The sequence below is a fragment of the Gordionus sp. m RMFG-2023 genome, chromosome 2 (genome assembly GCF_954871325.1).
Source record: "Gordionus sp. m RMFG-2023 chromosome 2, tfGorSpeb1-WG-v2, whole genome shotgun sequence".
NCBI classification, from domain to species: Eukaryota; Metazoa; Nematomorpha; class Gordioida; order Chordodea; family Parachordodidae; genus Gordionus; species Gordionus sp. m RMFG-2023.
In genome coordinates this window covers 32,038,354-32,063,957 of record NC_088776.1, presented here as the reverse complement: position 1 = coordinate 32,063,957, position 25,604 = coordinate 32,038,354, and the positions used below count along the sequence as shown (strand labels likewise).

Below are 25,604 nucleotides of genomic sequence, written 5' to 3'. Positions count from 1 at the left end.
ATTTTTATGTAATTTTTTTGTGTGGTAAACAAATAATTCTTAGGTCTCATTATAAATGATAATAAAATTGAAAATGTATTTATTATTTAGTTATATATAGTTATATGTAGGCATATTTTTAGGATTATATTTTTTTTAAACTGTAGAAAAATTAGATTATTACTAAATGTCTTTTAATAAACCTCACTTTTTGGGAAGATTTAATAACTATATTAATATATGATTTAAAATTTATTTCAGATCTTAGATGCCCCACTAAATCTAGTTATGGACTAATTTTATTAATAGATGCCCAGCAAATATGACTTGTTTTTATAATATTCCTTTTAGGGAACGCGTTTACAAAAATCGTATTTCTTATCTCCTTATTTTCAATACTATAATATTTATAATGTTAATTATGACAATTATGATATTTTTCGCTATACTTCCTGGTCCTATGTCGAATTCTATGTCAACAGTTTATCAATACTTAGACAGATTCATTAGTTTACTTCGTGACATAAATGAAAAGATGTTGTATTTCAATATATTTATGGCGGAAGCCGTTGCCTTAAAATATCCAGGTGACATTATCCTTGGAGGACTTTTCCCAATTCATCTCAAAGGCAACGATGAGGCTCCCTGTGGAAACATAAATGTAGAAAGGGGGATACAAAGGTTTATGGCCATGCTCTATGCAGTAGAATTGATTAATAATGACACAAACCTATTGCCTGGCATTAAATTGGGCGTCAACATACTCGATACCTGCGCCAGAGAGAATTATGCCTTGAATCAATCTCTCGAATTTGTACGGGTCAAAATGAGCTTATTAGAGACTCAGGCAGCTGAGGTAGGCAGACAACATCTAGATAAAAGTAAAAACGTGTCATCAACAAATACTAGCAATATCCAGATTGATAAACAGTCGTTACACAATTTACCAGGTTCTGGAAAGGATATTATTTCAAGTAAAATCATAATTAGTAACATGAGTGAGCGCCATAATGATTCCCGATTTACTTCTGAGGATGAATTTGGAGAGGAAGGCGACGAAGCTAACTCCCTAGTAGGTGGAAATTTGATATGCACTGATGGATCGGCACCCAGATATAAAAAATTACCAACGCCAGTGCTGGGTGTCATTGGGGGCTCGTATAGTGGGGTTAGCATTCAAGTGGCGAATTTGTTGAGGCTCTTTAAAATTCCCCAAATAAGTTATGCCTCGACGAGCAGTGTACTGAGTGATAAATCTCGTTATGATTATTTTGCTAGAACAGTACCTCCCGATCAATATCAGGCTCGGGCTATGGTTGATATATCCGTCATGTTAGGCTGGACGTATGTTTCGACTGTCGCTAGTCAGGGAGATTATGGGGAATCAGGTATAGATTCATTTAATGCTGAAGCAAAAAAGAAAAACATATGTGTAGCCGTACCGGTCAAAATACCCATGAATGCAAAACCAATCGATTTTGATATCATTCTCAAAAGCTTAAACGAGAAGCCCAACGCTAAAGTTATAATTCTATTCTTAAAAATTGAAGATGCGGCAGATTTTTTAAAGGCCATGAAAAGATCTCAGCTTAAAAACGATTTTGTTTTGATATCCGGAGATGGATGGGGACGTGAAGAATTGGTTGTTAGAGGCAGGGAGGAGGTTGCTCATGGGGCTATAACTATAGAACTACAATCAAACCGAATTCCAGGGTTTGATACTTATTTTAAAAGACTACACCCATCTAACTTCAAAGCTGTTGATAAAATATGGAGAAGTGGGGCACCTTGGCTAATTGAATTTTGGGAGCAACAGTTTAATTGTGATTTAGATCTTAAAAATTCCTATTATAGTATTAATCAAACAAAGATAAAAAGAGAGATCCTTTACAATGATAAGCTAAATGTGAAGCATTCATTTGCGTTATTATCTAGATATAATTTTTTGAATAAAACTTCAAATAAGAGCAATTTCGAGAGTAAACCTATTCAAAATTCTTTGCTGAGCTTTTACAAATCGCAACTATATCTTCTAAATATCAAAGATTTAAAAAAAGAGGGCTCTAATATGAGACAATCATACATATCAGGCAATATCGATTCCTCAAAAATGCATTTACCATTAATAAATATATTATCCGAATGTCATAAATTTCCTAAGCGATTTCTATGTATACAAAAATTTAAAGGTGTATTGCAAAAAATAAAAAGAGCTCTAACTAATATTCCAAGTGTAGGATTATTTCAAAACACAGAATCGACTGTTAAAAATATTCGAATGAGAAAAATTTGTGATTGGAATCAAGTCATCGATGACTCCAATTATATGCAAGAAGGAAAAACTCAATTTATTATTGATGCTGTTTATGCCATGGCTCACGCACTGCACAAATTTCAACAAGATAGATGTCGTAGAAAGAGGGGAGCTTGCAAGGAATTGAAAAAAATGGATGGAGCCGAGCTTTTCAAGGGATATATTCTTAATATGTCTTTCATAAGTTTATTAGAATATATATTTTTCAAATATTTTAAATATAACAGTTAGTCAGTGAAGGAATAAGTTAATGTAAAGTAATAAACAAACTTAAAAATAATAATGCGAAAGATTTATTTAAAATGCTTAACATACCCTTTATTCACAAAGAATGATGTCTTATTATTACTTTTTTTAAATATTTTACAACTGGAAGTTATAATTTTATTAACTAACATTATTGTTACCATCCAACTCTTTGTATACATAAATATACAATATATTTTTTATTTAAAACAGCTAATTTAAAATTCAAAATCAAATTAATATTTCCATTTATAATTTATGATCTCAAATATTGGAAGCTTAACATTTTTATTTAAAAAGTAAGTTATTTTTAAATAGTTGTGAACAATGGACACATTTTTAAAAACTTAAACTTTTAAGGAGGATTATAATTTTGCAGTTTTTTAAAATGAAAATACAATAAAGCTAATAAAAAAAAGATAAAATTTATTATTAGTATTAATTTTATTTTAATCATAAATTTTTACGTTAGGCCTTAAATTTTAAGAAATCAATAAAATACAATTTTATCTAATTTAGTTTTATTGTTTTTTAAATAAATATTCAAAATTGTGTCAAAAACTTTGAATAAATATTTCGCATAAATCGGAAAAGTTTGTTCTAAATGTTTTGATGAAGTCTTAAAATTTCAATAAGATCGGATAAAGTTTAGAATTAGTATTAAATAGACATTGATTCTGCTTATCTATAAAATTCTAAAATTTTAGCCCTTTTTACAATACTATTTTTAAGTAGATTTGTGCATATAGAAACCACGTTTATGCTAGTCACTTAGAATAACATGTTTATTTTTGTAATTTTAAAAAAAAATTTGAAATATTTATTAAACTAAAGCAACTACTTTAAATTGCAAATAAATAACTAAATTTCGTAAAGTAAATAAATAAATAACTGTGATAACAAAACTCTGAGCAAGGGTGTTAGTGTTAAATGAAGATCCGACATGTCATTTAATTTTTTTAAATTTTTATATACAGGGTTTACCGTTGCTTTAGAACAGAGGACTCTAATTATAAGAATGCAAAATACATAAACAACATTTTTATATTTTGGTTTCATTCAATTTGAACATCATAGAAAAAAATATTAAAAAATATGTCATTTCCCCTATTTTTACATTTTTTCCGAACAAATTTTTATTTAAAACGAACATTTATTATAAAATATAATTTTTTATTTATAATTTATTCAATAAAAATCAGCTGAAATATATAAAATTGTTAAAAATTTGTAAATAAATAAATTTTTTTAAAATAATTTTATGCTTCAATGGTATTGCATAAAAATATATTATAAAATACTCGAAATACACTAAAAAAATTTAAATAAAAAGAATATCTATAAACTTATTTTTGTATAAAAAGTAATAGAAAAGAATACTCAGATATTCTTATTTTTTGCGAGGATACAATTGCATATAAAGATTTGGAAAGTATTATAGAATCAAATTCTTTTAATGAACGAGGTTTGAAAGAATGACATCAAATAATTATATTTTTTTAAAAAGACCATCACTATGCCATCTTGAAAACATTTAAAGGAATTTATATTCATTTTTATAAAAAATATTAATTAAAAAATGTAATAGCATGTGCATAATTAGTTGGAACTTGGGGAACATATTTAGTTTTTGTAAATATTTTTTTAAATGAATGGTGAAAAAGAAAATTAACTAAATAAGGAATATATAAATAATTGCAAAGACATGTAATAATACCTAGATACGATGCATACATTTAAAGTGTACATCAATGAAAAACATTTTCACATTTTTAAATTCCTTTGTAAATAAAATGATTTAACTTGTAAAAATTGATAAGAATATATAAATATGTTATTTTAATGCAAGTCAAATAATATTATTTCCAAATAAATAAATTAATATAGAAATATTTTGAATTAAATCTGCATAACACTGTATTTAATTAATAATTTGAAAACAAAGAGGGAATTTTTATTTTTATGGAATAATTTTACATTGAAAATTGTATTCATTATTATATTGTTCGCGATTAGAAATTAACTTGCAATAAATAAGATTCAAAATTAAGTATCGCATTAGCGCCGATATATTTATATATTTTTTTTAAATTCAATGTAAAACACGTCTATGAAAGCCATGACGTCCATTAATTATTAAAACCACAATAAAATTTTTATATATTAAATATTAAATATTTAGCTATAAATTAACTTTTTTAAAATTATTTTGATTATTTTTATGGAAAACCTATGATGCACAATTATTTAAAGCAAATAAATTTATTTAGGAAATTTTAAAATAACTTTATAAGCATTCAGCTGATTTTTATTGAATAATTATTAAGTTTATATTGTAAAAAATTATATTATTTAATAAATGCTCATTTTAAATGGAAATAATTTGTTTGAAAGAATGATAAAAAATAGGTAATGATATTTTTTTATTATTTTGTTTAATGTACGAATAGAATGAGAACAAAATATAAAAAATGTTGTTTACGTATTTTGTGCTCTCATAATCAGAGTTTCTGATAGAAAATAATGACAAACATAAAACTATGTTTTATTTTTATTGCCAAAATTCGATTATAATTAGGTTCATGAAAGATTTAATCTTATTGCTAAGATGTAAGAGATAATTAGAAATTTAAGAGTTCTTTCCACGATTGAATAATGTTTATATTATTTATGTTAGTTGCTAAGTTTTGTTAGCGAGAATATTTCTGAATTTGGCTGGAAAATATTCTATTGAAACCGATTTATAGGAAATTAATATTTTGGGTACCGGTGAATTGTGTTCTTCTTTAGATTTAGTTTTTAAAATATAACTTTGAATTATTATCAAGTTTTTAAATCATGATCAGTAAACTGGGGTATAGCTAAAGAATTTAAAAAACTGATTTAAAAAATATGGCTTTTATTATAGATATTTAGTATGGTTTTTGGTTTAATATATTATGGTCTTATTTTCATCTGGTCTTCAACTTTCATTAAAATGCTCAGAGATTTTGAAATTTTATTATAGGAAAAGCGGTAAATGGTTAACATTGAACTTAACTTATTTGTTGCGTTAAATTTTTTCCGTGATTTATGAAAATCATGTGTAAATATTAAAATTTTACTTATATACCTTAAAACGAGTTAATTTAAAAGTAATATTACACCAAAATATGGCCGATGTTGCTCTTTTATAATATTGCTCCTAAATTTCTCACAATATGTTTAAACTAGATAATTTCCAATATATTCAGACCCACAAAATAAATCATAAATTTATATTTATAAGAAATAATATTTTATGAATATTGGTTTTTTGATTTTGGTATTAAAACAATATTATTTAGTTAATATCAAATATAAGTATTTGACTTTACATTAGTTCAGTATGATCACCTCTACCAGTTTTTGTTATAACAATCATTGGTTTATGTTGGATTAAATGGCCAACAAGTCTGATTACTTTTTGGCAAGTTTGGTCATATTCTTGATTAGTTGAGTCCTAATGATGGAATTTGAGAGCAAAGATATCGATCTCTTAATAATCTATTAGGGAAAAATTTTATTGCAAATATGATGCTATTATATAGATTAGATTAGCATAGGATTTGACCCATTATTATACTATTTTTTTTTATAAATTCAGAAATAATTGTAATGTAATAATTTATTCAAAGCAGAATAATGGTTGCTATTAAACATTTTATTAATTATGTGATAAATGAGATATGAAGAATCAACTGAAAATTAATATGATTTACTTTAATACATTAAAACAAAGACTAGAATACATTCATTAAGATTCATTTATTCATTCAAATGCAAGCGTCAAATATGACTGAATTAAAAAATGATAAGTCGTTTTATCTTATATATAGGAGCTATGACTCAATTAAAAAATATAAAGTTCTTTTAATTTATTATTTTAGTTTATAATAATAATAAACAAAATATGAAAAGTACCTTTATAATTTATTTGGTTATAATTTTCTGGCCGCAAGGTGGTCTTTGTTATTTTAAAATGTTGAATTTTTTTTAACAATACGGATTTAATCAGATAAAAAGTTCTGGGTAGTTGACTAGCATTATAAAAATTTTGAGAGTAGTTAAAATTGTTAGTTCCAATCAATAACATGGAATAAAAAGTTCCGGGAATGGAACTTTGATTGGGATCGGAACGGAACCGGAACATGTATTCCTAAACCTTTTCAGAACGGTCCCGAAACGTTCCTAAAAACATATATAAATTTCTTATTTATTTTTATAATTAAAAAAATAAAATTTTTCATTCCATCTAACAGGCGCATATATATAGTTCCTTTTTTCTTTTATAATTTTTAATAATAGAAAATAATCATTAATCCTATTAAACTATACAATATTAGCAAAGGGATAACAATTAGCAAACAAGTAGTAAAAAATTTAAAGAATACTGGGAATCCAATAAAAAAAACAATCCTATCCTAAATGAATTGGCCCAAAACATATTAGCAGCTCCATGTAGCTGGGTAAGTGTTGAACGTTGTATTCGGCATTCAAATTTATATTAACACCACAAAGAAATATAAATGATAATCTTTTAGAAAATATATTATTGCTTCATAAATTGTAGATTTAAAAAAATATTTAGATATTTTTCTAGGAACATTCCTTAGGCTGTAACGAAACCGGAACGGGACAATTTTTGACCGGAACTGGAACGAAACGGGAACGCAAAAATGTCATTGTTTCGGGTCCTTGGTTCCAATACAAAGAAAATAAATATGGTTTTATACCGGATAAATAGTTTAGGATAGTAGAACACTATTATAAAATTTAACCTTTGAGTGTAATTTGAGTTTGAAAGTAACAACTTTTTCCACTTGGAAGAATTTAAGCAACTTGGTATTCGACCGGATAAAAAATTATGGGTAATAATTGAATATTATACATTTAAGATTGGTTTAAAATGAGTGCCAATTTTCTTTATTCCACTAAGGAAGAATTTAAAATTAAGCCCTCATCTACCAAGACCTATTTAATGCCCCATGAAAATACCAAAAATTTAGCAGGGTTAGGGGTTTAGGTAGGTTTTTTTATTGGCCTTTAGTCTAACCGGATTCCATTTTTTTGGTTCTAGATTAATTTTTTTTAAAAAAAGCTTTTAAAATTTAAAAAAATTATTAACTTGATTTTTAAATAATATTGTTCATAATAAAATATTTTACTATTTTACACATTTTTTTGTTGTGTAGGGGGGGGGGTGGGAGTAGGAGATAATTTTTACTGTTTAAAAATGACATTTCTGATTAAAAATAACATTTATAAAAACTGTCAGATTTTGTTAAGGGGGAAATTTCCCTCTTTATTCACTCTTATTTGGTTACGCCAATGACTAGCACCCATCATGTGTTATTTAAAAATAACATTGATGCTAATGAATAAAAAAAGTTTAATTTCTGACCTTGAATATATTAATAAAGTATTAATTATTAATTAAGGAACTCTCAGTTCTCATTTATCAATTTCCTAAGTTTGACCCGACATTTTTATGAATAGCAAATATTATCTAGCATATACGTTCTCATGAACTCTTTACATTTAATTATTGAAACGGACTAATTAACATTTATAGAATTTTATCTTTATAATTCACGTGGATTAAGATAGATTTATTTATACTTTATTTTTAGGGTAATATAGTGGAAATCTTTCCTTGAAAAATTTTTAGGCAATTCTAAACAATAAATTTTTACGCAAGATTAAAATGTTAGATAAAATAAAGAAATAATAAAAAAAATTTAATTGAAATTATATCAAACATATTATAATTCTTTATTTTGTTTGATAAGTATAAACCATTTTTCTATCTATATGTTAATTATCTTTCTTTGCTTTTGAATTTTGAGAACTTTTTTCAATATCAAGTTCATTTTAATTATATATCAATATGGGGAATTTTGTATAATCCACTTGTAAAATACTATAGAAAAGATATATTAAAAGAAATAAACATAATTAGTTATATGAAAAAATAAAAATTAACAGATTAAAAGCTAAAAAAAGAATTAAGAAAAATGTAATTTGGTCCACAAAGGAACAATAACTCCATTTAAAAAAATTCTAATTGCTTTTTCTACCTAAGTGAGAATTCCTTGGTTCAAGCATTTGCAATTTTATATGCTAAATTTAAAAAAAATTTAATATGATGGATGCGAATTGTCCGTTATTCGTTGTTGGGAAAAATATAAAGTTGTCAAGCTTTTTATATTTAATATTATTTTGGCCTTGGCTAAGGGGACCAGGTTGCTGCTAATATTGGATAGTGGGAAGGCTAAGATCAGGGTTGCCAGGTCAAAATTTTCAAATTGTGGGAGAAATTACGTATTTTGTGGGAGAAATATATAAATTGTGGGAGAAATTGCTAAAAAAAAATTTTTTTGCGGGCCGAAGCTCCGCAAAGGCCTGCGGCCGGGATTTAGAATTGACTTAGTTATCCGCTTATTATTTTTTATAAATATAAAATCTAATCTAAAATAATTCAAAATAAAATAGCCAACTATTTATAAAATAAAATAGCTAACTTTTTCCAAAATAAAATAGCCAACTATTTTTCAAAATAAAATAGCCAACTATTTTTCAAAATAAAATAGCCAACTATTTTTCAAAATAAAATAGCCAACTATTTTTCAAAATAAAATAGCCAACTATTTTTCAAAATAAAATAGCAAACTATTTTTCAAAATAAAAGAGCCAACTATTTTTCAAAATAAAATAGCCAACTATTTTTCAAAATAAAATTTCCAACTCTTTTTCAAAATAAAATAGGTAACTCTTTAGAATAAAATAGCCAACTATTTTTCAAAATAAAATAGCCAACTATTTTTCAAAATAAAATAGCCAACTATTTTTCAAAATAAAATATCCAACTATTTTCCAAAATAAAATACGCAACTATTTTTCAAAATAGGTAATTACTGTACGACACAAAATTTCTTAGAGTACTATCTTAATTATTAAAATAACATATTTATTATAATATATTAATTTTGTTTAAAAATAATAACCAACGATCTTTTTTAATTACAAAAGAATGTAAACAAGATAAAATTTTATAAAAAAATTGTAATTTTACAATGTAAAAAAATAAATGTATAAATAAGATTTTATAAAAAAACAAACAATTTTAAATTTACAATGTAAAAAATATTTATAATCAGTGCGGGGAAGTTGTTCTACAGTATTTAGTTAATACAATAGGGGAAGGGAATATGATATTTTGAGGTATCAAAAATCTTCAAAGCATAAATCAGTACAGGGAATTCTATCAACATCTATTGCAAAACAAAAATATTCTTCAAAAATTAGAAATAATATAGATGCAACTACAGTTGCGGAAATGGTAAATACCTATCATGCAGTACAACATTCAGAGAGTTACTCAACATCTCAATGTTGGTAGAATCTTTCCCCATAATATTTAACAACTAATATAAATGAAAAGTATACTTTGTAGAACACAAAATGAGCAAGGCTATCAACAATGTTTTAGAATATAAATCCAGAAGGTCAATTCTTGACGATTTGAAAGATGTGCAAACATATGCAATTCTAACAGATGCATCTAATAAGGAGATATCAAAACATTTCCCTTGATCCTCCCCTATTTCAACAAAATTAATGTCATTTCAATAAAACTATTAAAAAAATTTTCTCCAGATATGAAATATCCAAAGACATAGCTAACCATATATAATGGTAAATATGGCAGATTTGGCATTACCAATGAATTGCATGGCAGCTTTCTGATCTGATAATTCCTCAGTGAATTTGGCAAAAACCATAGTGTATTTACAGAATTGAGTCAGCATAATGTTGGTTGACAGGTTCCTCCTAATACGCGCCATCGTAGAATTTTAAAATTTTACAAACCTTTAAAAAATAAATAGATTATAAAAGCTGTCCTATTTGAAAAAAAATTTCAAAAATAAATGGCAGAAGTATATTTAGGAATTTTACATATAGGAAATCTACTATATGCTGTTAATATGCAGTTGCAATCAGAAGAATATAATTTAATAAAGGCTCACTAAATTATGCTGCAGAAATACCAAAGTAATCCACTTCTAAAAGTTCTATTCTTCTATGAAAATGTTGAGTGGAGCACTGCAATTATAGAATCTAGAAATTTAAAATATATTTATAATAATTATACATACTATTCTAACTTCAAATTTTGAAAATGTCGAATGGATTGGATTGGATGGAGAATTTAAAATTAGCGGAAAAATAAAATAAAAGAACTAGACATATTTTTCGAATAAATATTTAAAATTTATTTTAAAAATATAAAAATAATCAAATACTGTTTCTCAAAATTATTATTTATATATTAAAAACATTAAAATGCTAAAAAAAAATTGTGGGAGAAATTAAAAAATTGTGGGAGATTTTTGTGGGAGATTGTGGGAGATTTCGAATTGTGGGAGTTTTGTGGGAGTGAGATGTATGTGGGTAAACTAAAAAATTGTGGGAGACTCCCACTGATGGGGGGAGGCATGGCAACCCTGGCTAAGATGCATGTCTTAATCCCAAATTAGAGATTCACACATGCCTAAAGGAATAGTTGTCAAGCAATCAGGTCTTAAACATGAAAGGTTGGATTTAAAATAATGAGAATATGAGCTTTTTTCTAAGAGAAGACACATTAATTTATTGATCGAAATAGTGTGTTACCATCGACCATGGCTTTTGATGCTAAATTTATGTCATTTGGAAAAGAGTTAGATATTAAAGATATAAATATATTTTTATGTATCACCACTACAAGAAAACCTGTTTTGGGAGAAATGATCTTACCACATTGATAGGGCTAGCTCTGGTAAGTTATAATTTGTGAAAATAAAGCTGGTTATTAATGAAATATTTATTAAACGGGAGGAAAGAGGAAATGGGAAAAGTATAAGCCGATATTAAGATTATGCCAACCCTTCATATTTTTATATTTGAGCTAATTTAGATTAAATATTTTCTCTAATAATGTTTTAAAATTTTAATAAAAGAAGGAGGATCAGCCGAAAAAATATATTTTAGGATATATTAGAATCTTTAAATGATGTAAAGGTTCTAGTGAGCTGAAGTATTTTTAATATTTGATACATACTAATTAAAAATTTTAATTAATGATTACTCAGGTGGGGGAATATTTGATAAGGTTCTGATAGGGATAGGTTATTAAGGTCTATACATTAGTAATCTTGTAAATCTATAGGGTTCTTATCTAGGAATCAGATTTCAATGTTAAACTTATCACGGATGGGTTCTAATTATTAGAATGAGCCTCAAAATTAAAATTTTGATCATTTTAAGTAGAGGCACACAGATTGTTCTATGTCAAGGTATCAAATATTTAGATATAAATTATATTTAGATTTAAGATCATGAACATGGTCATAAATATTTAGGCAATATAAAAGGTCCAAGAGGGTCCTTCTCTTAAATTCTTTCTGACATGTAGTAGAATAGAAGAGGTGTTTTAATGTCATAATATGTTTTTAAAAATTTTGATTAATCAGGAAATAGGAGTAAAAGCAATTTACAAAATGATTAAGAAATGTGTTATTAAAAGAGTTTTTAAAATTTAGTATGAATAATTGTATTTGAATGAGAATTTGGATATATAGGACTGACATATGAAACTATTTCACATTTGCCCTTTATTCCAAATCCTAATTGATAATTAACCAGATAACCCCCTTGCAGTTTAAATCCGTATTGTTATTTATGGCTGGCATCATATCTTAAATAATTTGGGGAATCTTTACGAGTTAGGACTTTGTTTAAAAGGTTATTTAAGAAGATTTTAAGTAACTTCAGAAATAATTGTTTGAGATAAATGTTAGATTTAAAAAAAAAATTAAAAGTGAGAAAACAAAAGCCATCGGAATCAATAACTGAAAAATTCGTCATTAGAAAAGATAATAGGGTATGCCTTTGGTAATAAAAAATATAATAAGCTGAAGAGTTAGCGCGAAGAAGCAATAAGGTGTCATCACAGTGGATGTTAATTTGAGAACCCCGTTGCCACCTTCATTGATTTTGTTAAGTCAAGTGGTAGATTGATTAGCTGAAATACAATATGATGGCAGTGGACCACGCAAAGCTTGTACTATGGAAGATGATGATTCTGTTGAAACATTTGCATTGAGCCAAAATTACAGGCCTGGCACTCATAGGACAATTGTTAAATATCCTGAGAAACTGGTATTTCGCAAACTTTAATGCATCGGATTATCCACAAAGAACTGGATCTTAAATGTTTAAAAAAGAAACAAGCCCAGGACCTAACCTATGCAAATAAGATTGCCTATTTGGTATGTACCAAACAACTTCTATGAAAATACCCTCAAAGATTATTTCATATCATATGGTTCATGGACGAAAAGTTGTTTACAGTAACTCTACCGGTTAATCCGCAGAATGATAGGGTGTACGTTGCAGTTTTAATGAGAAAAAACAAGTTACCGCCAATCGATTGCTAGTACAACATTTGACTCAAATTTATTTATGTTGATATTTTCATTCTTTTGTCAAACAGTAAAGTTTAATAATAAAAAAAGTAAATTTTTACATGTTGGAAAGTTCTAATTTTGTTTGTCCAACTTTTAATTTGCATAACTTTGAATCCTGTTGATAGAATTTAATGAAATTGTAAAAAACATTGATAATTTATCCCTCTCTCAATCTATAAAATTTATTGAGTTATTTTTGCAATTTACAGATTTATTGCTTAAACAAATATAGTATCAGTTCATTTGGAACACAGAGTTTAGATAAATTACATATAAATATTTTAAATTTAAATTAAAAGCTCCCGAATTCATAAATTTCACTTAATAGATATATTTTATGATAGGAAGGAAGGAAGGAAGGAAGGAAGGAAGGAAGGAAGGAAGGAAGGAAGGAAGGAAGGAAGGAAGGAAGGAAGGAAGGAAGGAAGGAAGGAAGGAAGGAAGGAAGGAAGGAAGGAAGGAAGGAAGGAAGGAAGGAAGGAAGGAAGGAAGGAAGGAAGGAAGGAAGGAAGGAAGAATGAATACAACATATCATCAATAACATATTTGGTAATAAATACAACAACGAATATAGATTATGAAAATGTATAGTAACTGACCAATTTTATAACTAATAACTTTTTATATATAATTAATTGTCATGTCACTGAAATTATCTTCATTTAAATTTCAAAACATTATGTAATTGAAAATCGAAATCTTCTAATACTTACATATTTATATTTATTTTTGTTCCTTTGTGTTATATATATAGTAAAGAAAGAATAAAAATTTCAAATTATAAAAAAATATTTTCTTATAATTTTTTGTATTTGTAATTATTTTATCAAAAAAATTTGAATTCAAAATGAATCGATATGATCTTTCAAATAAAAATAAGAGAATATTAAAGTTTAAAATGGTTTTAAAATGTCCAGGGAACACTTTTTTCAAAAAAAAACTTAAAATTAATTTGTCACAGTTATAAATTTTAAAATCAATTTTTTTTAAGGTTTTTAATAACTAGTGAAAATATTAATATGTCCTGTTTTTTTTCCAAAATTAGACAAATATTTATTCAGCTAATTACATAATTGGAAAATTGAAAATTTGAATATATTAATTCTTTTGTTATTATCAGTGCCTCGACAAAACCTTCTATACCATACCCAATCTGATTCTTCTGGTGTACATAAAAAAAGTGGCCAATATCCCTTAACAAATTTTTATTTTTTAAATATTATTTTAACAAATATAATTATCTAAACATTATTTAATACTAAAGTTTTTAGGCGGTACGAATGTAAAATTAATATTATTAAGTATAACAGATCAAATAGGAAAATTTGGCAAAGACCGTCAACACCGGGCGGAAAAAATCGGCTTATGCATATGATCAATGAATGTTAATTTTTTTAATAATAAGTTTAGCAATAGATTTTTGGAACTTAAAATTTATTAAATAAAATAATATGATAGATTAATATTTAATTACATTAACTTTGGCTTCAGGAATCGCCGGGGTGGCCTAATGGGTAAGATGTAGGCTTGGAAACACGAGCATGAACAAGGACGCGGGTTCAATCCTGGTAAGAACCATAAAAACTTTCAAGTTTTTCTTCGATGACTGATGTGTACAGACATATGGTATGATGAATTTCGGAGCTTAGAGATGACACCCCGGTCACCGACAGGCCTGGACAGCCGGGTGCTAAGGATACCTGTCCAATAAACAAAATGAAGGACACAAATGAAAATATGAATATGAAAGCTAGGGCGTTCCCTCCATGCGACGCGCAGGGTGTAGACCTCCATCCTGTGAAAAATAAAGTAAAGGTCAAAGCAAAGAAGACAAGACTGGCAAGTTTGAATATTGGGACGCTTAAAGGTAAGACGAGAGAATTGGCATCAATGTTGAACAGGAGAAAAGTTGATATAGCGTGCATACAAGAGACGAAATGGAAAGGACAGAAGAAGACTTTGATGATTGGAGATGGGTATAAATTGTACTATAATGGACTTGTTAGCAATAGGAACGGTGTCGGCATCATCCTCAGTCAAGATCTAACCTCCTCAGTTGTAGAAGTCAACAGGATCTCTGATAGACTAATGAAGATAAAACTCTGCATTGGTCAATCAATACTACACATCCTATCAGTATATGTTCCTCAAACGGGTTGCAAGGAAGAAGAGAAAGATGACTTTAGAGCTATCCTTGATGAAGCCGTAATGGAAATCCCTAAGGATGACCTAGTCATAATTGGTGGTGACTTAAATGCGCATGTGGGGAAAGCAAGAGATAGCTACAAAAGGCATCATGGTGGTTTTGGATACGGAGAAAGAAATGATGAAGGAGAGCACGTACTGAAATTTGCGCAAGCCTTCGACCTTGCCTTAACCAACACCTACTATAGGAAAAAAGATAGTCATTTAATAACATATGAAAGTGGTACTAGGAAAACACAGATAGATTACATGCTAATCTCTCGCAGAAGATTAAAAGATGTAATAGACTGCAAAGTCATCCCAGGAGAAGATATCGCCGCGCAACACAAGCTACTAATCATGGATTTACAAATCTCAAATAAATCCACTCAAAATAAGATAAAACTGGAACCATGCATCAAATGGGGCAAATTAAAAACAATGACAGATGCCTTTGCAATCAATGCAAACATTGAAACAATAAATTGCTCACAAGTCAGTGAAAAAATATGGACAGACCTTTCATCCAGATTAATAGACACTGCAAAATCGACGCTAGGCTTGACAAGAGGAGGCAACAAATCACACAAAGAACTATGGTGGTGGAATCAAGAGGTACAAACCACTATACAGGAGAAAAAAGCCCTTTATAAAATATGGTACAAATCCAAAAATGCAGATGACAAGTCAAGATACAAAAAATCCAAGAGATTAGCTACAAAGGCGGTGGCTAGGGCCAAATCTATGGCATACGATGACATGTACGAAGATCTACATACCAAAGAAGGGCAAAATAAAATATACAGATTAGCCAAACAGCGAGAAAAGAACTCTAGGGATATAAACGGAGCTCCGAAAGTAATCAAAAATAAAGATGGGAAATTGATAATAAAGGAAAAAGAAATAATGAATAGATGGAAAGAATATTTTCAGGAGCTTCTCAACTTTAATTCCCACATATTGCATCTCGACGAACACTCCCCTTGTCAGAACCTTGTACAACCTATAACAGAACAAGAAATAATCACATGCCTCAAGCATATGAAAAACAACAAAGCTAGGGGTCCAGACGATATTCCAATAGAAAGCCTTAAAGCACTAGGAGATGATGGAATACATCTCCTCACAAATCTGTACAATAAAATACTTGGAAATGAAGAGGTCCCCCAAAAATGGAGGCAGAGCTATCTAGTTCCTATCTTCAAAAATAAAGGGGATCCACACAATTGTCAAAATTACAGGGGCATAAAACTAATGTCACACTGTCTAAAACTATACGAAAAAATAATAGAAAAAAGATTAAGAGATATAATCGAAATAGGAGAGACACAGTTTGGCTTTATGCCTGGAAGATCAACAACCGATGCTATCCATGCAATTAGGCAAATGAGTGAAAAATACAGGGAAAAGAACAAAAAGCTACACATGGTCTTTCTCGATCTAGAAAAGGCCTTTGATAGAATCCCAAGAAAACTTATCTGGTGGGCGCTACGCCACAAAAAAGTTCCCGAAAAATATATAAGAATAATAGAGGATATGTATATGGGACATACAACAATGGTCCGTAGCACAACAGGTACTTCAGCAGGCTTTACAATAGCCGAAGGAGTTCATCAAGGGTCGGCTCTCAGCCCACTTCTCTTCATTACAGTAATAGATGTATTAGCACAGTCTATACCTCAAACAGTCCCGTGGAATATGATATTTGCAGATGATATTGTGATACTTGCCGAATCCAAGGATGAAATGAAAGAAAGGTTAGTGAATTGGATAAATATCCTAGAAACGCACGGATTAAAAGTAAATAGAGAAAAGACGGAGTATATGGTGATAGGAGGAGATGAAACGGAGAGTATTGATATAAATGATTGGCAGATATCCGCAATTGAAAGCTGCAAATATTTGGGCTCCACTATACAAACAAACGGCACAATAGAAAAAGAGATAAAGAATAAGATTAATCAAGGGTGGTTAAAGTGGAGATCTTTATCTGGAGTGCTATTTGACAAAAGAATCCCACACAAATTAAAGGGAAAAATTTACAGTTCCATAGTACAACCAACTATTCTATATAGTTCGGAAACATGGCCAACCAAAGAATCAGACGAGAGAAGTCTACAAACTATGGAGATGAGAATGCTGAGGATGATTGCTGGGGTAACAAGAAAGGATAAGGTGCGCAGTACAAGAATACTAAATAGTTTAAAGGTAGTGCCCATTAAGACTAAGTTAATGGTAAACAGACTTAGGTGGTATGGGCACACAATGAGAAGGCCTATGAACTACATAGGAAATAAAGTTGAAAGATTGGAAGTGATGGGCAAACGTAAAAGAGGAAGGCCAAAACTTCAATGGGGCCATAAAGTTAGAGCCAATATAAAGAAGTATAAAATAGATAAAAGAGATTGTACGAATAACATAAAGTGGAGAGAGATGTTGAAGGAGCTTACCACCAGAAAAGGTGAAAGCTAAAGAGAAAAAAAAAAAAAAAAAAAAAAAACTTTGGCTTCAGGAAACTCTCTCCTAAGCGAATGGCGAATCCCCCCCCCCCCTTGAGTTTTAGTGGTGTGGGAAACTAACGTGCTTCAATAGTTTCATTTAAATCAGAATCGAATGGTATAACAAAAATTTTTGAGTTTCATAAGTTACGTAAAATATTATATATTATTTTAAACAATTTATTTTGGGCTGAGAATCACTAGTGAAAATTAAATCCCCGAATTTAGTTTTCGTAGTTATGGCAAGGTTCTTTCATTCCCTTAAGTATTCTCAATTAAGTAGTTATAGAATTTTGCATCTATCTCCTCAAAAAAATCTATTACTTTATGAACTTAACAGATTCTCTCTAAAATTAGAGTCGGGCATTCAGTGGGGGAGGGGGTTAATTTAAAAATTCTCCTGTAGTCAAAATATGCAAATTATTTATAAAAAATTTTTGAAGAAATAAAAGGTTTTCATGAATTGATAAGTACTTCAATTTCAAAAAAGTTATATAATTTTTTAAATATCCTATTTTGAGGGCCCTTGCGAAAATATCAGAATATTCTAATAAATATTTTATCTGATGCAGATACATTATTAGATTCAATACGACAGTCAATTTTTTTGATTTGGAACATACAAATAAATTAGTTACACAATTAAATTATTTAGTTACACAATTATCATATGCAATATTTTTCAAATAATGATTAATAAACCATGAAAACCGCTGATATTATTGTAGTGCAACTATAGCAAAAATTTTTACGAAAATAAGTAATACATGGGTTATTTTACTGGGATATTTTTTTTCCCAGTACCAATTTGAATATCAGCATTTTTTCTTGTTTAAGCACTGCGATTTTGTTTTCAGTGTCCAACTACCTACACGCCATCGTTCAAGTTTGGTTTCATCGGCAGCCCCTCGCATTTCATTTTTTTAAATCAATACCCAGATTGATGGGTGTTTATTCCCAACCAGATTAGAAAAACGATGATTCGAACCTTCGCATTGATTATTTATGAGTTATTAGTTGGATAGAGTGCTCTGATTCAAGTTTCTTTAGAAAATCGAGGCCCAATTCGACCTGTCTGGGATTGAGAATTGCTTCTTCTGATCTCCCTTGATACTCCATTGATGTAATCTTTATCGAAATATTCAAGAATATCCTTACCATTGCTCGGAGTAAACGATCTAAGGAATGCCATTTGCCCATATCACATAAAGGAACAAATGCTAAGCTGTCCATCATGCCACAAAAGAAGCTTAGGGTTTCATGGATTCTGTATTGGCTTTCCAGAACTAGCTTTTAAATTTTTCTATGGGTACTTTGACACAAATGGTAAAAGTATCCTCTGATTATGATGTGATCTCCTAATGGAAAAAATAAATATAAATAATTTAACATATTAATAATCATACCAGTGACAGTTTTAACCGCGCTCATAGCAGACTTTTCGAAATCCATGTATATCTATAATGGATCAGGAAATAAATCCCGTTCTTGACATTTAGACATTATTACTTCGAATATTTTTTCGTAAATATTTTGTGTTTTTTTTTGTAGTCTAATAGCTGTTAATAATTGTGGCATTCGCTTATAAAATTATTTATCAATATTAATTATTACTAGGTTATACTAAAAAAATTAAGTGAAAATTGAGAAGAAAAAAATTGAGAAAAGGTTAGAAAAAATAAAGATTAACAATGACTTAACCAAAAATTGGAAGAAAATAATAAATTGAGAAAAAAATTTAAGAAAAATTGACATGAAAATTTTTAAAAAATAACGATTTTCTTTTTTTTTTAATTTTTTTTCATCGGGGTATTTTTTCCGGAGGTTTTTTCCGATGGTTTTTTTAAAGGGGTTTTTTTCCTGGGAGTTTTTTCCGGGGGTTTTTTCCGGGGGTTTTTTCCGGGGGTTTTTTTTCCTATTACCTTACTCATATGTATATATTATTTTTTTAAATATAATATGCATAATTTACATTCGTTCTTATAATATTGTATTTTTTCTAATATTTTATTATTTATGTTAGATGATTAATATATGATAGTTTTAATAAATGTTGTATGATGATATAGTATTATTAAACAGCTCGATATTTTAAAAACGGCTAACTCAATATTTTATCCAAAATTATTATGCAAACCTAAAGATTTTGCTAAAAGATGGCATAAAGGTTTGGACAACTATTACCGAATTCTGGGGGTTTAGGCAATATTTTACTGGCAAAAATATAGTCATTTTTAAAAATCGGCTAGAGCCAGATGATTAGTTTAGTTCAAATAAATATTTATTGTTATAAAAAAGATTGTTTTAATATTTAAAAAAAATTATCTGCCATTCCCTCATGGAAAATTTCTGGCTACATGCCTGGTTAAGTAAGTTGCATGATAGCCATATCTAGTGAATCGTTGGAGACATTATTTTTAATACTTAGATAAAATTAAAAGATATATAATAAAAAATTATAAACCTTTCTTTATTATTTAAATTTCAAAAATCAATCTCTAGAAATAAAAAATTATTGAGATTTTGTTATTATTTCAGTATAAGCTTTATCTCCATAATTTAATTAAATCTGCTAAAATAAGATCATAATTGAAATGATATTTCTCAATTCAATAAGGCTCTCTTATCAGTGAATTTGCACTATTACAAAATAATATTTCAAGATCGTCTACAATCTTGCAAACGCTAAACCTATGATTGATAATATTTTTTATTTGAGCTTGGTATTTAATCTCAAATGTTTAAATTCTAAATAATACTGCAAATTCCAATGAAAAAGTTATTGAATCTTCTTCAACGTTAAATTTGCTCACCATCTCAACTTTATATTCAGATATGATAAAAATTGTATCACGTAAATACCGCAAAACATTTTAGTGGAGATTACCGCGAATGCATCATCGCGAAAACATTAGTGTGAATGCAATAGAGCGAATGTATTACTGGGTAAACATTATCGTGATTGCATACAAAGAATGCATTACCGCGAAAATATTACCGCGGTTGCATTATAACGAATTTAATAGCACGATAGCATTGTAGCGAAAATATTTACCTCAAATGTATTAAGCTAATGTATTACCATAAAAGCATTATCGCAAATGCAACACAGAAAAAGCAATATGGCATAAATATTTCTTCGAATGCAATTGTGATTTAAACTTGATATAATTAATATAAAGCATTAAAATTCTTTGCTATGTAATTTTATCTATTTTATAATGTGGAGAGTTTATCAATTAATATAGGATTCTTATTTTAAAAATATTTTGGAAACTATCATTTTGTTGCCTTTTGAATGTGCCTTGCCTATAATTTTTTTCACCGGATCTCTTTTTCTTAAAAAAATATTTTAACCACTCTTATTCTAGATCACTTAGCATATTCAAACCTTTTTCAAAGAACTATGAACCCAAACTAATTGACGTTTTAATATTTATATTGTTTATTTATAATTATATTATAGTAAATGTCAAAAAAAAATCAAAGCCGGCTTTTGAAAAAAAAGTTTTAGATTCAAGCCCGACTTCAGACGCATTTTTAGAGCTCCTTGTATTTACGCTATTGTAGCCGTGATAATGCATTCGCGAAATTGCATTCATGATAATTCATTCCCGGTTATGTATTCGCATATGCATTAGCGATGTGCTTTTACATTCGCGATAATACATTCGAGATATTATTTTCGTGCTAATACATTTGCTTGAATATTGGTTTTTTAATTTTGTTATTCTTAATATTTGGATTTCCTTTTTTTGTTAATTTTTTTAGATTAGGTAAGGATAGATATTTAAGGATTGGGTATAGGACATAGCCGTTGGGGCGTTGAATGCCTGGGTACAATAAATAAACCATTTTTCATTTATTATTAATATGTACTCAACTTGCTTATGTTTTGGCAGGAATCAAGTGGTCCAATTTTTTTTTACAGAAACAAATTTAATATTAGGCATAGTCCCCCCTCACCTAGAAAATCCAACACATAAACTTGATTTTACTGGGAGAACCGCTAATCTAAGATCAGCAAAAAGAATTTTCACCTAGTATAAAATAAGAGAAATAATGAAAATGATTGTTATTGTAATTTTATTTTTTCTCACCATGAATATAATAAATGAATAATAGAAAATAATTTAAAAATCTATAAAATTTGTATGTTAAATTATTGACCACCAAATTAGAACTTATCGATATTGGATTCCTATTATTAATATTTAATCTGCCAACTTTTTTTACACCCCAATAATATAAATATTTATCTTTCATAAATTTTAAAATATAAATATAACAGAATTCAATTCAACTTTGATTATATAATTAAAAAAAAATAATTATTCAAACTTGTGTCTAAATATTTATCAAATGCTAACCTCATAACAATCTTTGTTCAAACTTAATAATTATATTATAAGATGTATGATCATTTATTTTAAATAAAAACAATTTAATTTTAACCAACTCTTGAACATCTACTTAATGTCAAATTTTGTTTGACAGCCAGGTGGTGCGACCTAATTAAGAGTTTTCTAAAAAAAGCAAACCAGTTAGCGTTTTTATTAATGATTATAAATTGCCATCAGTTTGCACGATACCAATTGAAATTGAAATACATTGTATGCGTTTTGCATATCGAACAAACGTTCAATTACATTATGAAGCCACTATTTTTACACATTTGGGTCATTTAGAGAAAATGTAAAAAAATTACATTAATTGTAATATATATTTTAGCAATCAATTTTACACGATTTTATTCGCCAACTTAATTTATATATATTAATGAATATTCTGATTATGTATAAGCCGCTACAGTAATTTGGTAAAATTTTATAAAAGATTTAAATTGAATCCCTAATAAATTAAATATAATGAAATAAATCTATTATATATAAAATAAAGCCAAATATAATATAAGAATTCATAAACATTTTTCTTTAAATTTTCTAATAAATTGAAGAATTTTAAAAAAACTTAATATAAAGGTATATAATATTATGATTATTTATAAATCATTACTGAATAAAGACCTTCATAAATTTTCTTGTTTTCGTTAATATGCCCCCCCCCCTAACTCCTCCCACCTTCCTTTCCAAAAAAATCGTCACAATGTGCCACTATAAACAATAATTTAAAAGAAAAGTAAATAAACTAATGATGTATCAATTATTAGAGGTCTACGAATAACATAATATTTTTTATTCTAATACTAACAAATCAAAGTGGCACCTTATTTTTGGTTATACTTTTTTTCTTGGCTTATTAATCTTGAGGTATTAATAAGTCTATTATTTTAACATAATTCCATTTATTTGAGTTTATATAAATAAAAGGATTTTAAAACACAGAATAATCTATATTATATTGTAAAAATAGGCATAGGTGTTAGAATTTTATGATACTAGTCGATTTGATATTTTTAGAATTTAGTACCAACAGGAGATAAGAAAATTTATTATTATAATTATTTATTAAAACCTTGGAATAACAAAATATTTTTAAATAATCAAAAATTTCACTAATGTATTTATTTTTTTTGTTTAAAAAAAGATATGAATCAAATACCCTTACCCCTCTAACAGATTAATTAATAAGTATTATTGACTTGTCCAGTCTAACTCACTTATTAATTTATTTCAAAACCATGTTAACATTTCAATTAAATATTTTTAAAAAAGTGTTTATTTTATATAGCGTATATATTTTAAGATTCATTTCATGCATTTATATCTTATATTATTATTGGTTTACCCAAATACTTTATAAAATAACTCAAATATTTATATATATGAGACAGATGTCTACAATGTTAAAATTTTTAGGCCCATTCTGGTTGGAATTTAGTTTTTTTCCGACCCAGCCAAATTTTTATCCGACTTGGCCCGTTTCCCATTTTTTACTAAAGTTGCCCGATCCGGCCTTTTTTTTAAATACAAGGCCTAACCCGAAATATATGTAGTTGAACAACAAAATAAACAACTATTTAAAATATTGGGGAGGTGATATAATTAAAACATTACATTTTATAGATTATCACATCTATCTATCAGAATTCATCAATAATCTAGCCTAATGACTTTTTTTATCCAGCTAGATATTTTTTTCCCTGCCCGGGTCCAAATAAATTTTTAAAAGTTACCCAGTCCGGCTCAATATCCAGAATTATAAACTCTAAGAAAAAGATTATTTCATATTCATAGCTTAGACCTCACTAAATATCAAATATTTGAGAAGACTCGAAATTATCCACCGATGCTGTTCGATAGTCTTAAAGAAAATAAAAACTTGATTTCTTAAATGTATTCAATGCCATTAAAGCATGATTGCCCTCTTTTCAGAAACATCGATCATATCTGTAATGTAATAGTTATAGAACTGTATCTTTCCTCTTATTACCCCAGGAGAGAACATAATATGTTTATTCCAAATTAAACCACTCTGATTTAATTAACCTCTTTGCTTACCCTTTTCCACGCTTATTCCTTCGATATTCTATGCCAAAAAATTATCCCCTATTTATCAAATATGAGGGTCCTCTAGCTTTTCATGAATTTAAAATTAATCCTAATCGATCACTTCCAAGCTATGTAAATCGGTAGGGATTGGCATTTAACACTTTGGTCACTTATCCATATAGATTTTTATCTAACTTTTCCTTTAGTGAAATTTACAATCTCCTTCCCTAGCTCATCACATCTGAGCCAAAAACTGTACCTTTTCTCCTATCATATCGATCTCTGGCACAGAAAGACCCGTAATGCTCCCTTTGTTGTCATTTCCTTAATTACTTATTTTCCAACGGTAAGTTTAAAAGGTAAACGAACGACTACGAATGGTTCGAAGCTATTCTTATTCCTAACCGTAGCTTATGTGTCCTCCATATCTCGACTGCGATAAAACTAAAACAAAGTGAAATCCATTCTTTTTTTAAATATTCGACCTCAATAATGTCATTTATATTCCTATAGTAACTAACATTTTGAGATTTGAAGCGAGGCCTTCAAATTTATAAAAGGCTCCTCAGATATTGGATATTCAAATGATAAAACTGCCTGCGATGTTTTTTTAAAAATTATTTATTTATTTGCTTTTTTTAGTATATATTTTTTTTACCCCTATTTTCAGCAGAATTAAGGAGCGGCTTGCGCTCCTGGAGCGCCGCTACATTATTTCAAAAAATGAGGAGTGGGAGCAGAAGCTAGCTCCTTTTAGGTCTGGAGTGGAGAAGCGCCGCTCCACCACTCCGAGATATAAATTAAATTATTTTTTAAATAATAATAATATTTGTTAATTAAAATTCGATAAAAATGAAATTTTATTTTATTTAAATTTATTCATCCAAGTTTTATATTGGTTTTTCTTCTAATCATTTAAATATTAAACATCAAGTTTTTCATTTTTATATTGAAAAATTTGTGGAAAATCTTGTAAGTCATATTAATATTCATTTTATAGATATATATTAAAAATAGTTCTCTATATTATGGATTAGAGATCATAGAAGAAGAAATCGAATTTCTATTTTCCTTCATACAAAAAATATTTTAAACTTCTAAAAGATGTTGATCCAAATGATCAAACAAATTTAAGGGCAAAATGCCTTTTGTGTTTAAGCAAAAGTAATTCATATTCAAAAGTGAGCAGCTCCTATCTAAAAAAGCATCTAAAAGTAAAAATTCTTAACGAAATGATAACTAATATTTTTTATTTTGGAATAATTTTTTTTAAAATGGTTATAATTATTTTTGGGCTATTCATTATAGTTGAGCTTGGGTTGTTAGATATGATGCTTTTTAATTATATTATATTTTAATATTTATTTTAATTTTCTCATTACTTGTTCAACCTCCTTTTTTA

The 25,604-nt window shown here is 28.0% G+C and overlaps 1 protein-coding gene across 2 annotated transcripts in view; it reads left to right on the top strand.

Moving 5' to 3' along the window:
- The first annotated feature begins 367 nt into the window (after positions 1–367).
- LOC135923818 (metabotropic glutamate receptor 3-like) overlaps positions 368–25,604 on the top strand; it is a 36,106-nt gene continuing 10,869 nt past the window's right edge. For both annotated transcript variants that reach the window (XM_065458771.1, XM_065458770.1), the window contains exon 1: positions 368–2,477. In XM_065458771.1, the coding sequence (XP_065314843.1) occupies positions 392–2,477 (2,086 nt within the window). In that variant the 5' untranslated portion in view covers positions 368–391. The remainder of the gene's footprint in view (positions 2,478–25,604) is intronic.